The sequence below is a fragment of the Morone saxatilis genome, unplaced genomic scaffold (assembly GCF_004916995.1).
Source record: "Morone saxatilis isolate NCDOM2014 unplaced genomic scaffold, NCSU_SB_2.0 Contig24, whole genome shotgun sequence".
NCBI classification, from domain to species: domain Eukaryota; kingdom Metazoa; phylum Chordata; class Actinopteri; family Moronidae; genus Morone; species Morone saxatilis.
In genome coordinates this window covers 12410759-12426859 of record NW_023339807.1, presented here as the reverse complement: position 1 = coordinate 12426859, position 16101 = coordinate 12410759, and the positions used below count along the sequence as shown (strand labels likewise).

The window sequence follows — 16101 nt, the reverse complement described above, 5'->3', positions numbered from 1 at the left end:
ATATATATGTGTGTATATATAACATACAGCTTTCTTAACAGATTCTGGGAGAGATGGTCATGATAACTTAAGGTTCTGACTAGTGCTTTGTATCCTTCATTGCCAACACACACACACACACACACACACACACCACACACACACACACACACAAACACAAAATGACAGACCCACCCACCAAACAAACCAACAAAAACACATACGCACACACACGCATACACACACACACAAGCTCTGCAGGACATTAAAACCACCCTACACTTAAATTATCATCCTCTCTTTTTGCATCAGTATTCCCAAACATCTGTGTAAACAGCTGAGGTAGAATCCTTGCAAGGAGTTGGGAGTGACTCTGCTCTTGTTGTCAGCTAGGTGATTGACACAAGTTAATCTGGGCTCCATCCCAGTGATTGGACATGCAAGAAGGAAAAGGGGATTAAGATCAAGACAAAACACAATGGAAATTTGCTCTAATAAGCCTGAAGAAATAAAGGGTTGGGAGAAAAAAAAAAAAGAAAAAAAAAAGATGAACATGGGCTTGGGGAGGCAAACAGTGCTCACTTTACTCCTGTGGCTGATTCTAAGACCGTCAGTAATCTACCATAACAAAAAATAAAATAAGAATGATTCTTTAAAAATACCTGCTTTAGAACAATTTCTGTCATAACAGCTTAAATGCATGACAACTGCCCCAAAAGAAAATTCAAGTAAATTAGTGAAACAAAGGACATCATTCGTAAACAAAAAAGAAAGAAAAACAGAAAGAAAAGAAAATGCAAATGGTGGAGATCTCCTAATACACCAGACCGCCACCGTTTGTACAAAGCACAACCTTTTACCATTTAAAATTATGAATCAAAACACGAATAAATATAACTACCAATTTTAACAGTGTGTGAATCAGATTAGCCTTATCAATGACAGCACTGAACATTGACTAAGAACAACATTAAACATTATTTTAAGGTGCTGATTGCATTCTCTCAACGTTTTCTGCAACAGCAACATCTAGAAAGTCTCAAGCCTGGCGCAGGAGCTGAATACACACACACATACTCAGTGGCAATGCTTCATACCGATGCTCTCCCTGATTAAGAGAAACTGTAGCAGGTTTTTACAAAGATGGAGATCATTTGTATGTTTGATGGTTAGTTATGTGCAACTGTAGGGCAGCAAAGTCTTATTGCAATAGGTAATGAGCATCTGCCATGAGAGTAATAAAATATATATTTAAAAAACTGATATTCACCACAACTCTTCACTTTTGGCTTGGGTAGTGTTTGCTACATACACTGTACATGAAGAAAGACACGTTGCTGTCTTTATAAATATGACACAATTTTACTGACTGAAACCGTTGCATGGCAATAATCTATTTTAGACTCAACAGAGGAAGAGTGTGGGTAGAAAACAGCAGACCTAACTTAGCAGACACTTTCTATTAAAATGATGAGAAGAGTACTGCTCGAGTGCATAAATTTAAGATAAATGGTCTCAGCAGGGTGAATGAACAGCTAAACAATTCCTGATTTGCAGGACACCTTAGTCCAAACTAAAGACTTTAAAGACCTTTCAAAGCTTAGCACCATGGTTGTTGTTATTCACAAATAAAAAAATGTCTAAAAAGAAGAAATATTAACAATGTGAGAAGTGTTAAATGTAAGATAAAACACACAAAATGAAGGTTTCGGTGAATGTATGGCTCAAGAACTGACTTCACCACTACACAGATGGGGCTATAATGTTCCCATCACTGGAGGATGGAGCAATCATGATTACAAGTGTATATAGACAGACATCCTCCCCCCCCGCAGAAATGAATAAAACATAAGGAATCTCTCAAAGCCTAGCTATAGGTTTTCAGCAATGATTCAAACAGATAAGGCTTGACGTGTGTATCAAAGGAATTTTGTTGGTGTCGTCCACACTGATGCAGGAACCCCCTACATTTTACACATCCGGTTCAAATGTTCTGTTATTACGACCACCAAAACCACTTCCTCCAAAATATTAACAGCTGTCTGGACTCTTCACAGGCAGTAACGTGTGAACAGATATCAGGCAAGAAACTTCTCAAAAGGTTAATGCATTTTCTGTGCAGGTTCTCCTCTTCGTCCTCTTCTTATACTATTCCAATCGATAAAATGTCCACGTATCACTTCTGAACCACCAAATATTCCTGACTGGTCTCATAGTGGCTAATTCCCTTGCTGTGTGGACTGCCCACTGCCTCCCCAAGCCCAATCCAGTGCCACCTTAATTTAAGGCTTACTAGTAAACAGGATCCTCTCCTTTACATACGAGGGATGTCTCAGTTGAGGAAACGGCGACATCGCCGGGCCCCACAGTTGCAGTTGAGTTTGTTGCTGGCGTCTTCAATGGGGAACTTGTAGTCGTAAGTGAGCTCCTCCCCTCTGTAGATCTTCCGAAGAGCAAAGATGACGATATGCTTCCGGCCTTCCACGTTGATCACTCGAGAGTAGCAGTTAGGCTCACAGGAGTGGTTGATGAATCTTGCGGCGTTACCGTGCATGGTTGCATCCACCACATCAAAGTCATCAATGCGGAACATGTAACAGCCAATGCCCTGCGAAGGCAAAAAAAAATAATACCCAATGACACGGTTGTTGTAGATAACTGACCTAGGGTGAAGGTGATCAAAGAAACAGTAACCCCACTAACCTTGCCATCGTAGTACTTCTCCCTTTTGTCAGTGAGCACTGAGCGAATGACGATGCCTGCATATTCAATAACCATCTCCCCTGCTTCAATGTTCCTCTTGCAGAAGAGACCGCGCCCGTGGATAGCAGACCTGAAACAGACACACAAAATGATGATGTGTCAATTGTGGCGGCGTGGAGTCTGGAATGGTGCAATTTAGGATTTGGTATGTGACATTTCCCATATGGGCTGAAATACAGTAACTTGAATCATTTGAGCAAAAAGGTTGCGAAAAATAAGAGATTTCATTATGATGTCATTGAAACGGTGGGCTACAAGTGGGCTAGCACAGACACGTCTAACATGTCTAACAGAAAATAGTGGTCAAAAATCTTTTCATATTTTGTCAAATACGCAGGTTTATAACCCAATACGTGCAAAACTGTTACCTGCACTATACATTCAAATCAGCCTCGGCTGTACTTTGTGTTTACTTCTAAATAGCAAATGTTGGTATACTAACATACTAAAATTTTCATATTGACTTGACCACTGTATGTAATTAAAGCCAGATAGAACAGCAGTGGAGTCTTACTCCAACTTATCTGAGTAACAGCTGTTTTTGAGCAATGTGAAAGCCGGAGCCACAGCTTAGTTACGTCATTTGATTGGACACACCAAAGTTACTTATCCGTTCTTGAAGCAATTGCAGTTGCAGACTGCCAAAACACTTTTAACGCAGTGCAGTAAAATGACACAAGCACTTATCTACTGTGACAAATTCTGCAAATGTTGGTTTGTATATGCCCGGAATGTGGACATGGTGATGTCTTGGCTCTGAATGGCTGTGATCTGGATTCTATTGCTGTCTCAAGTTGAATACTTCTGTGTAGTACACAATGCATATGGATTTCATCACCACACTCGGCAGTGTGTCAAAATAGCTATAGTATGGAAGTATTCAAATTGAGACACAGCACATGTCTTTGTTCATATTGATAGCCCTGTGATTTGAATCACCCATATTATATGCTATATATATCATTAAGAGAATTGCTGGCTTTTATCATGCAGAAGGCACTGATCGTCCTCTCTTTTATTTAAACCTTCTTGCACTGTGGTTTTATTGTAACCACAGGGTGACTGCAACTCCTTGCTTTAGAATTTAATTTTCACCAAATATATTAAAACCCAAAAGTTTTTGTCCCTTGGCGGTCCTTCTAGACCACAACCCAACAAAAAAAACATAGCATGCATAGATTTAGCAAATGTCATTTTGTTCTGACCTGTACACGCCTACAGCCTCCTTGGATGTCCTTTCCAGATGTCTGAAGCGCATGGCCATGGGCAACTCCAAACTAGTAGCTCGTCTAAATGAAGAGCAGATGATAATTTAGAAAAAAATCACCATTCCACTGTCAATACCAGCTCTCATAAAAAGAAAGCCAAAAGTAAGTTGGAAACTTCAGAAGGAAATAGCAGTGCTTTGGAAAGTGTTGAGACATTTTATCCCAGGAAAAATCTACAATTCTGTGAAACCTGACCTTGTAGACTTCAAAAGAACTTCATCTTCCTCATCATCGTACGGCCCAATGTCAGGAAGCTGTCTATGCTGAGAAGCCAGGAAGTTAAAGATATCAAATGTAGACTTCCTGTTGAGAGAAAGAAATAAATATCAGGTCTGGATGGTTATGGATACTACAATCAACTCATAAAAAAAAAAAAAGTTAACATCACACTTTTTAAAATGACTTCATCTCTGTTTTCACTCAAATTTAGAAGAAAAAGAAAAGGATTCGACAATAGACAGTCTACATACCTAAGGTACAGCTCAGAGCGTGCACAACCACTTGGATTGACAGGAAGGTCGTCCTCCTGGCTGAACTGTTTAAAGAAACGGAAGCTATGGCGCTGACAGCGATGGGCTCCTTGAAGTTGCTCAAGCAAGAACACCACGGCATCATGGACCAGACCCAGCATAGAAGCACCGGTGATCCTCCGAAAGGTCAGAGGTCGTAACCTTGCAATTGCTCGTGCCTCCTGCACCCCGTCTATCACTGCTTTCCAAGCCACTGAAGGAAGATTTGATAATTCGGTGTTATAAAGTGAATAAAAAACATATCCAGAAACTTATTTCATTATTTTTTCAAATCAACAATTTAATTTGAAGGCTTTTGAGGGAAACATGCAGTATTAGCCTTACCCTCAATACTGTCTGCCTCTACACTGAAACCATCATCACTGGTTATCTCAAATTTTAAATGTGGCTGGTCTCTGTTGGTTGGACATTCCTCATCCTCCCCTGACGGTGGTGTTTCATCATCTGAGGTAGAAGCAGCACCTAGCAAAACACAATTTATACAGTCTTTCACACTATTCATGAATGAACATGTTTAGCTGAGTTAAAGAGCATTTTACTTCATACCATATGACGCGAATGTTGCTAAACCGAATTATTTCGCAATTCACAGAGATCATTAAGTTACACATCTAAAATGTAAAAATACCAGAGTATTTGTTCCAGTCAGTCAGGGTGCTGTGTCCCACTGGTTCCCAAGCATTTGGTTTGCCTTGTTCGCCACGAGACATATAATCCCAAGGCTCGGATCTGAGGAAGATAAGAGAGTACAAATGTTTATAAACACAAAACTAACCAAATGCATTCAATGTAAAACACTGTGCTTGTCTAGCAAATCCAAAAATATACCATTAAAAAAACAGCATCATTTGTCAGTGGTGCAAAATAAATTATTTGCAGATGAACCATAGTAAGCTCCACTTACACCACTCTTACTAGTGCGTATATTAAATCCAGCATTTGAGCTGATCTATTTCATCAATTGGTCTATTAGTGGATTAAAAGCTTTTGATAATATGCTTGCTTGTCAAATGAGAGGATTTGCTGCTACTCTTTCAATTAAATCAATAATAAAAGAAACTGTTGCCTAGGGCTAGGCAATGTCCTAAAAATAAAATCAGATTTTTTTTATTTACACCACACTCAGTGTATGATTTAAATCTTTTTTTTCTTCTCAACAAACATTATCTTATCTTTGGTAAGCTGTCTGGGGCCCTTTCTTCTCATATGGGATACTTATTCTATACATTCTGTTCAGAGGCTGTACATTACCGCATTGTAACATTCATAGTTTAAATTTTAAAATTCAAGCTCGAGTTTATCAATTCAATCGATTTATAGCCAAGCTCTAGTTGCAGCCCTGTTTAGGTAGTAAGTAAAAATCTAGTAAAGTAAAATCTTACCCTGAGCTATCAGAATCGCTTATATGCTCCTCCTTTAACTCGTCCAGGTTCAGTACTCCTTTCACTGTTGGGGTCTTGATTCGGACTCCTGAAGCCCTGCTGGAGATGCTTGGAAAGGTAGGTCTGCAGCGCTCCTCGTCCTTACTGATGGGCTCTGGTTGTAGGAAGTCAACTTTAGATTTCTTTGTGACAATACGGTCTGAAAGTGAAGACACTCTCTTCATGCGGACGTGGGTGCGAGGGCGGGATACAGGAGCTGGTGCTGGTGTTGGTAATGGCGAGTGAGGCAACACTGGAGGTTCCGGTTCGATTAACAGGCCAGGTGGTAATACCAGTGAGGAAGGGCTGAGTGTTCGAAGCCCACTCCACTTGGGAGTGTAGTTACTTGCCATTGCTTGATTGATAATTGCTTGAGCGCTTTCAGCAGGAGTCATGGGAGGATTCTCAGTTGACAGAGCAGGCTGCGCTGGGGCTTTGGAGCACTTGGATTTTCTGGATGTGCTAGACTCCTTCTTTTTCTTTGTTTTTTTCAACTCTGGAACTGGTTCATCTTTTGATGTTTTTGTATTCTTTCTTGGCTTCTTCACATTAACTGATGCCACTGCACCGTTGCTGTTGTGAGTAAGCAGCTGTGTAATTGTGGTTGGATTCTGAACTGTAGGTGTAACCGACGGAGGAACTGCTGTTACTATGTTGGCCCCAGGTGGTGGAGCCGTCATATTACCAGCTGCTGCTAGTGTGGCTGACAGTGCATTGCTTTGCAAAAGGCTGGCAATCTGAGTGACACAGTTGTAAGAGGGGGAGTTGGGAGTGGGCAGTTGAAAAGTATTACTTTCTGGGTTCTTCACAAAGATCTGTCCAAGGCGGTTCACCAGCAGGACATGTGGTGTAGGATCCACATTTGGACCACCCACCTCCTTCACAGTAAGGATAGCATGTCCGGGCAAAGCCTGGGGAACCACTGGCTGTTGAGGTTCTAAAGCTGGCCTGGGTGTAGAAAAGTTGATCGAGATGGTGTGCCCAGATGTAGCTTCCTTCTGCACAGACGAAGAGCTGTAACCATTTAATATAACGGGGGCTGAGGTGGTATGGACTGTTGTTGGAGCAGCTGAACACAGTGTTGACAGTCCAGAAAGGGACGATATCGACGCAGAGGAAGAAACGATGGTGACAGCTGTAGAACCCAATGGCTGCGCTTGTGTGGAGTAGATAGGCAGAGTGACCGTTCCACAAGTTCCTGCTGGGGGACAAGTGCCCGATGTAACTGATAACACTGGATCATTTTGAGGGGCAACATTTAGCAGTGTTTGCGCCACGTCACTCACAGTAGTGAGGGTGGTTAGTTTAGTAGACATTGGCTCCATAGATGGGAAGGTTGCTGACTCTTGCGAGGATGTTACTGGCTGAAGTGTGATACTTGTTAGAGGGGGGTGACTGAAACCTGGTAAACAGGAATACATCTGCAGAGAGTCTACAAGGCCTTGAGAAGGGTTTGGTACATCTGTAGACATTAAAGGGGAAGGTTGAAGAAGATCCAACAGGGCACCCTGACTGTTATCTGCTGAATTTGCTGATGATGGTTCCATTGCATTAGCTGTTAAGTGGTTCATTAATACAGCAGACCCCTCAGCTGATGACACACAGTGGCTGCTGCCAGATTCTAAGTTCAGGGGTTTACGAGCTTCGGATTGTTGGGTTTCAAGCGCTGTGCCTTCTAGCAAAGGAACCATCTCAGTTAAATTTGGACTAGCATCACATCTCTCAAGAACAAGGGGTGTTCCAGAGGCAAATCCTAAACTGGAACCCTGGAATAAGTCCTCTGAATACGAGGTCTCAGGCACCTTTGTGAGTAAGTTTGGCAGAGCATCATGAACTGGAGTAGGAAGCACGGTCTCCTGATTTATTAAAGGAGTGTCAGAGCTTTGCTCTTCAAGTGGAGGGTTTCTGGAAATGCGTGGAGAAATAAATCCCATGTTGTCCTCATTTGACTGACTGGATTTAGGTGGAGCATGAGGTGAACTATCTGTAGGTCTTTTGCTGGCAACTGAAATGGTGACTGAAGACGAATCTGTGTGCTTATCATTGGATGATGCTTGAGGGAACAGACACTGAACAGCCTGTGTACCGTTTGTAGTTTCCGATTCTGCAACATTTTTATTATTTAGGTTTTTGGCTTGTATCTGAGCTCGACTAGCACCCTCAACTTTCTGAACATCGTCGTTAGTCGCAATGCTTGCATCACTCTCTGTACCGTCATCTACACCATCCAGCTGAGCCATAGACCGGGAGGAAGGGGAGGACGGAGACTTGGAATGATCTTTTGATCCGGGGCAGCTGACTATTGTCCGCGAGAAGTCAAAATAGTGCTCCATATCATCATCAGATGAGGTGTTGCCTACATCATCCCTGGCTGAGGCTGCAGACCGTGGCAGGTTGGCAACAAGAGTCTTCTTCTTGTGTACCTCTGGGGCTCTTTCCCAAAATTCCTCCTGATCATCACCTTCCACCACTATTTGCCCCCCACAATTCATTGCCACACCTTCATTCAGGAGTGTCTCTTCAATCTCCAACTCTGTCCTCATCTCTTGGCCGAGACTCATGCTAGGGTCCTTGTGGAATGAACTGTAGGGAAATTCTTCTTCACCCTTCTGTTGGTCTAAGTCCCCCTGTGGTGACGTACCATTTGCTGGAGAGACATCTTCAGGTTCTGGTGACGCTAAAAAATTGTGCGGCACCTCGACCGAGTCTGACTGGTTCAGGTCAAATGACAAGCGATTTCTGGGTAGATGTTGTATGGGTGAAGAGAAAGATAGACTTGGTGAGGGAAAGCTACCCGCACTGTCCTGCCAGCTAGACTGAGGAAAAAAAGTTGAGGTACAATGGGTCATTGTATTTCCAGGGCATCGGACTGAGGAAGCACTTCTACCTCCGACTGGGCGGGATGATGGAGAATTTATCAGGCTGTCTGTAGCACCAAGTGGGAACTGTGGGGAAGTGGGAAGGGAAGATTTTCCAGCACGGAGGGTAATTGGTCCAGTCAGAGGGCCCAGAGGAGGGGGGGACATGTGACCACGAGGGCCTGTTGTCTGTGAGTGTGGGCTGTGGCGTCGAACCCGTCGAGTGTCCTCCAGGTCACTTATGGTTAATATGTGGTGAGGTTTCAGCTGGCCTAGTCCTAGGAAGAAAAAACATGATTCATATTTTTGTTCTGCTTTTTGGGTGACTATTAAAAGTTATTTAGACGGTGATGCGTCAGAATTTTAAAAAAAGAAAAAGCTGAGCAATATCTTACCCGGGCAATTTTATTCTAGTGACTTCATGGACAACGCTTTGGTCAAAATATAAGACTTTAAAGTATAGACTTTTTAAGCACTCTAAACTAAGGGGATTTCTTTAAAGATATCACAGCACATCAAGCACCTTGTACGAATCCTGATAAAAAAGAGAATGTGTCCACTACTTGAGCGCTTTTCATTGGCTTGGCCTATTTTTTGTTAGTAAATTAAAAAAAAAATCCTGTGAGGAATTTATATTTACCTGGGGATGGCAGAGGTCGGGACATTCCTCCAGCTGGTCTCCGGGTTTGAGGATAGGTGGGAATCTTTGGCCTTGCACCATGATCTGACTTGGGGGGAGGTCCTGGGACAAAGGTTTCCTCTGTTGGGGGTTGGGGTTCTCTTACATCAGTCTCAGGAACTTCAGATTCTGATGATTCATAAATGCAATTTATGAAACTGTTAGTGTCTTTATCTATAGATTTACATTAAGTTAGTCAGTTGTAAAACACGCACCAGGTAGTGGACAGGGGCTGTGAGCAATGGTGTGATTGTCTCCTTGGTCAGGCATCTCCTCAACTGGCTTCTCAGGGACAACGGGTCGAACCTCCCGGACTGTACATGTGTATTTGCACCGGCGCAATGGATTAACTGTACTCCAGTACCAACGAGAACACCTTAGGAAAGCAAAACAAAACAAAATGTTCTAAAAGTGCTTTCCATTCTATGTTGCAAATATAATACAATTATTTATATAATAATTAAGTTATTAAGTAAAAAAATGAAATGCAACTTACTGAAAACCCACAGGACACAGTTTTCCTTTGCAGGCTGAAAGTTCTGTCAGCACACCCAGTCTGTCTATCTGCAAAGAGCCTGTGTGGTGACAATGTGGATACCAATTATTAGTTACACATAGGCTCATATTAGTAAATGCCAGGGAGTAAATATGACACCAGCTAAAAGAAAGGTGCTTACCAATCATCACGTTGATTAACTCTGGTTCCAGTCCAGTCATGAATTTTCTGCGAAGGCTGATGCCCTCAAAATCCACATACACTCTGCGGTTTACTTCAAATTCTTGACCAGTTATCATCTATACAACAAAAGAAAAGTAAGTGATAATGAAACACAGAATCAAATTCCAAACCTTTGAAATGATACGGTGAGGAGAGGATAATTTACCCTGCCACTGATGAGATGTCGGTGTTTGTAGCAGTAGACCTTCTTATCGTCCTGGAACACACAGTGACGGGAGCGGGCACACATAAAGTGATAGTTGCTTTGACAAGATGTCAGGCAGCAGCCCACTGTGGCACCTGTTTGGTTGCAGCGTTCACACCGCTAAGGGGGGGGTTGGGATTGATGGGGGTAAAAGATGGACATGTAAACAAATATACATTCTAAATTGATAGTTGTAATACCCTGACTTTATACAAGTATAACCCGACTGATCTATTACCAGATTTCTTTCACTTTCAAATATCAAAATCTATTTAGTTGTATTTGGTGTTTAGTTGCAAGCAATCAAACCAAGATTCATAGTAATATTGTGTAAGAATTATTATTAAATTAATTATTAAACAGGTAAAGCAATTCATAGGGTAGGTTAACAACTAACCATCAAGCGGCCCCTTGTGACAGCACTGTGTACATGCAGTAGAGAGCCATTCTCCTCTTCAAACACCTCAGCTGACCACAGACAGCAGTTGACATGTGCCCACTCATTCTGGCCCAAGTACAGCAACCTGCCTGCTTCCTATGGAACAAGAACACAAAGACATTCAGTAACAAATCAATACTGTGTGTATACTATTCACAAGCAGTTTACTCTCTAAGTTGGGTATTTACAGTGTACTATGAACTGTTTATTTTCATGTTACTTACATTAGGTTTGAGATCTCCATATTTTTGGCACAAAGAGCACTGTCTCTCATCATCTTTAGACCATCCAGTGTCTAAATCAGCCTTTGAAAGCCGGCCCCTTTTCCCTATATAAATGTAGAAAAATTTAGATTTAAAGGCCCAACACTGCAGAAGATAAATAAAAATAATACAATTTGCCAATTGTGTTATCATATCTCCTGAATTGACAGCATTACCTTTTAATTTGAGCCTGACAGCCCTGCTGGTTTTGAAGTGGTTCCGGCTTGTTGGCTCCCCAGACATCGGACAGACTGCCTCTTCTTCCTTTACATCTAAGCTTTGTACATTGTCCTCCTGCAAGAGCCCCAGCGGAGCCATGGACAAGAGCTCCTCCCTCTCCTGCCACTGGGCATAAACATGCTCCGTTGTAGGAGGATGAACAGCATGGGACAACATCCCCCTATTTAAAAAAAAATTTGAAGAGTTCAAAAGTGAATAAATATTTCTTTTGATGTCAAAGAAAACCAGAACTGTACTTTTATATATGTTTACATAGTTCTAGAGCCTTGAGCTCACTACATGAACCATGAATGCAAAGAGTCACTTTCAAATGAATATCCACTTGTATGCCAGTCAACGGAAACTATTACTCACATGGGCAAGTCTTTGGTACAAGGGTTCCACACCTTTGGGTCTTGGCTGTTGAACCAATTAAATACCTCCTCGAGAAGCTAAAGAGAAAAATCATATCAGTCAATTACAAATGCTAACTCACCTGCATTTTCTAAAACTATTATATAACTTCACTCTGCAGTTTCTTCACTCCCATTAGTAAAACAAAAAACATGTTTACATACAATTCTCAATAATCTCTGGATTATTGTTTTGGTCATACAGCACCTTTAAGTAGTAAGAGCGTGCTAGGGCAGTGGGTCTCTGCTCCTCGGGAAGATCCTCCTCTTGTTCAAGCCTCTTTCGCACCACCTGAACCACATCTTCATGGAACATTTTCTATAAAAAAACATATATTTTTTAAATCCATTAGGTTGCATATATTAGCATTCTTAACATACAGCATGTGACCACCATCCCACAATACCATATGTTACAGTGGGCGGAGAAAATAGTGCCAAATACATAGACTATTCCTTTTGAAAATGAATACGTGTGATTTATGCTACGAGTTTTATTTTTTGTTTTCTTGCCTTTAAATTAACTCTCAACCCTTCCTGGAATTTAGAAGTTAATCTCCATTAAGCCCCATAAAATTAGCACAGACATTATTTTCCAAAATAGGTCAAACAATGGTCAAGACACTGAATAAGAAGTTGTGTACTCACCAACGTGGTATAAAGGCCTTTGTCAAACTTCTTGCCTACAGCTCGGAGGTCACAGGCTGGCTGTCCTTCTATACCACTGTCAGGATCAACCAACTTCTCACACTGAAGCAGAAACCAAAGCATATATTAGACACTATTTCATTCAGCTTCAGGACTACACACCAGTGCTAATAAAGATAGATATTCTAGTGATTGCATTTAATTAAACTAAGTTTTTGCTAGTACTCTAACATAAACAGATCACGTGACTGTCTTATTTGTCACATGGTACATTTGATTCATAAAAAAGAAAATGAGTAAGAGTTCTACCTGTGAGCAGGTAACAAGGTGCTGGGTGAGGGTTGAGGAAAGCAAGCAAGCCAGAACTTTTTCCACGCCAGCCCTGAGCTCAATGTAGAGCAGCTCTCTCCAGGCACTCGGTTGGGTCACACTGCACGGCCGACACGAATACACTACACTCTCAGGCAAGCTGGACAGGATCTCATACAGCTCATCTGAAACAATTTTACAGGAATTAAGCATTGGATTTCTAACCAAAATCTGTGCACATACCTACAGCATTTCTGATGCGTTTTAAAGAAAACAGGAACCCACAACAGAAAATGTTTACACTAGATCATGTGCACTTACTGCATGTGTGGGAAGCAGGACTTTGTATGCATGATAAGCAAGTAATGGGTAATAAGTAGTTGCGAGCTTTTTTTCCTTCCCTGCTCCGTTTCAAGTTATGCAAATAAAAGTAAAAACACCTGAGAACAAAAACCTTCATAATGTAATGTCATTTGATATGGCTTCACTAGTGTTAATGAGCACAAAAGCTTTAAAGCCACCACTTCCTACTTTCATTGTCAAAAAGGTAAAGAATAAAAATCACCTGTTAGATCCTCACACTTGGCATGTACCCAATGGTTACAGGTGCCACACTGCATCATCTGACTGTCATAGTCATTGTCCTCATAGCACTTGAAGCAGATTGGACAGTAGTTCCCTATCAGAAGAGATGCATGCAGAAGGGATTAGACTCAACATAGATCAGTAATAAAGGAGCAGACAGATTTACAAATGTAGTGAAGGTTTAACGCTCACCCAGTTCATAGAGTTTTGAACAGTCTGGACAAAGTCCTTTGTCGTGGTTCCAGTCAGTATCCCAACTCTTCCCTGGAGTTACACCACAACTTTTACACCTGATGCATGTCATACAAACCTGCACAGAAAACATCATATTAGGAACAGCAGTCAATGTATTCCAACCTCAGGTTTTTTTTGTTCTTTTTAAGTGATGGTAACTTACCCAAGCTTTCCTCTTTTTGTTTTGTTTTGGATAGTTGGGTCCCAGACAGGAAGTATGATAACAGTTCTGGCATCGTTCACACTCCATCAATGGCTGAGGGAGACATTAAAAGGTTTAATTCTTACTGACTGAACTACATTAATACAGAAAAATGGGAAGGGGGGGGGGGGTTGACATGCAGCAAAGGGCCACAGGTGCAATTGGAACACTGGTTCGCTGGAGCAAGGACTAGTAAATGGGGCATCAGCTCTACCAGGTAAGCTATCCGAGCACCCCTATAGTGGTGCTGTTGTGTTGTTTTGCAACTAGGCTTAAATCCATGTTGTCAATCTCAATGGCTACTCATCTAAATGATGTGGTCAATGGCAAAACGAATGTCCATTAAGCCTTAAATAGTGTGCATATGAGTGTGTTGTGAAACAATGTTTCTGCTGCACATAGATTTATTTGAAATAGCTTGCCTTAAAACTTTTACGTTTAACAAAAAAGTAGGTGTGTAAGCCATCCATCCAAGTGACGGAAAAAAGCCTTGGTCAAGTAAAAGATAAATGAGTAATGAATGAGTAACGAGTGGATATTACATTAGAGATCAGCTGATTACATTTCACAACAATTCTGGGTTTCAACATGCTGACATTACGCAGCAAAGGATTGTCAGGAGGACGTCCAGCATGACCCTGCTAGACCTGGAGGGGAGACTATGTTTTAAATCAAGAAAGCCATTATTGGCATCTTTCTTGTCATCTTTTTGTCATATAGCTTCGGAAAGCAAGAAATATAGTCTCATATACCCTAAAACAACAGACAACCTCTTTTTCACACATTTTTCCCCTGACATTAAAACCTTGTGCTCAGGAAGAAGTTTATTTGCCTCAACCCATCTGATGGAAATGTGCCTAATTCACATTTTATTTGTTTACATGTCCATCCAAATCTATTATCTAAATACCAGAAGTTGAGTACATCAAGGCAAACAGTTTGGACCACTATTTCTCCAGTCACCTTTCCAAAAGGAGAGGGTACATTGAGAAGACGTAATTAAAAGAGCACCAGTCACACCTCAAATGGTCGAAAATGTGACTGAAATATGACATTTATGTTTCATGTACTTGGCTTAAAATTATATACCTTTGAGTGCTTGCTTTTCCTGCCACACACATGGCAAAACTTGCAGCGACGACAGCACCAGTTTTCCTTGTTCTCCTCAGAGGGGCGCTCCGCTGGTTCAAGGCAAAACTGGTGGAAGGGCTCACAGCATACTTGGCAATACAGCATCTGCAAAAAGAAATTCACACAAAGAAAACTCAAATGATTTAAACCTTCTGATATGATTACATTCATGCTTTTTTTTCCTTCTGCATCATTTGTTCTGTTTTACAACAACACAAATGTAAGAACCTTGTCAGTCACTTGCTACACAAATCTAAGATGGTAAGAAGGGAAAACAAATAGATCAACTATTTCTATTACAATAGAGTAAAGCAGTAAGTAGTTACCTCATGTTGCCCTTTACTAGCGCAAAGGAAGCAGACATAGGGTGGCATGAGCGGTGCAGAAATATACTTAAAACCCATATTCAGACATTCTCAGAAAGTATCAGTTCCTGAAAACAACACACACACTTTAACCTGGAAAAGGTTGCTCGTCCAGCATATACAGACATACTTGGCTGGACCATGTCTGCTGATTGAATATCATTTGGGGAAAAAAAAAACAAAAAACAGTTTAACCATAATCTTTCACATCTGATGTTTCAGTTTGGAAGTGGTTCAACTGTACTATTTTTTAATATATAATTTTATACTTATATATTCTAATACTCAAATTTTTGTTCTGATGTTAATGCTCACTTGGATCACTCATCACATTTCTTATTGAAGTTATATGTTGAAGTATTATACTACATATACATGCAGTATATTACATTTTATTGGAATGAATAAATAAACCAGGTGAGCGCGTCCTAGTGGACAACAATAATAGATGTCAAGCAGTGTAATTTCCTTGGCTGTATTTACTACGTATGAAACTTGCCGTATAGTACTCTAATATTAATACAGTCATGTGGAATGCCATATATGATAATATATATATATATATATAGTATAATATATAACTACATACATATAATATATATATATATATATACATACACACCACATGAAACACACATATGATATATGAAATACACATAACATAATGACATATAGGCCATAAAAAAAAAAAAAATACATACATATATATTATATATATATATTAATATATATATATATACCTATATTATAATACATACAATATATATATATAAACATACATACATACATATACATTACAATATATATATATAATATATTATAATAGTATATATAAATATATATATATAATATAATATTAACACATACTAATA

The 16101-nt window shown here is 40.5% G+C and overlaps 1 protein-coding gene across 1 annotated transcript in view; it reads right to left on the bottom strand.

Annotated features, from left to right (window-relative positions):
• Nucleotides 1–73: 73 nt before the first annotated feature.
• kmt2bb (lysine (K)-specific methyltransferase 2Bb) overlaps nt 74–16101 on the bottom strand; it is a gene marked incomplete in the record, with an annotated part of 25996 nt that continues 9968 nt past the window's right edge. The window contains 25 exon segments of the mRNA XM_035672203.1: nt 74–2587; nt 2683–2812; nt 3948–4031; nt 4206–4313; nt 4481–4733; nt 4865–5002; nt 5169–5269; nt 5923–9097; nt 9460–9627; nt 9714–9874; nt 9995–10073; nt 10176–10293; nt 10383–10541; nt 10819–10956; nt 11085–11188; nt 11300–11523; nt 11718–11794; nt 11964–12074; nt 12404–12505; nt 12713–12897; nt 13278–13391; nt 13490–13607; nt 13695–13787; nt 14823–14969; nt 15191–15250. Coding sequence (XP_035528096.1) covers nt 2312–2587; nt 2683–2812; nt 3948–4031; nt 4206–4313; nt 4481–4733; nt 4865–5002; nt 5169–5269; nt 5923–9097; nt 9460–9627; nt 9714–9874; nt 9995–10073; nt 10176–10293; nt 10383–10541; nt 10819–10956; nt 11085–11188; nt 11300–11523; nt 11718–11794; nt 11964–12074; nt 12404–12505; nt 12713–12897; nt 13278–13391; nt 13490–13607; nt 13695–13787; nt 14823–14969; nt 15191–15250 — 6423 coding nt within the window.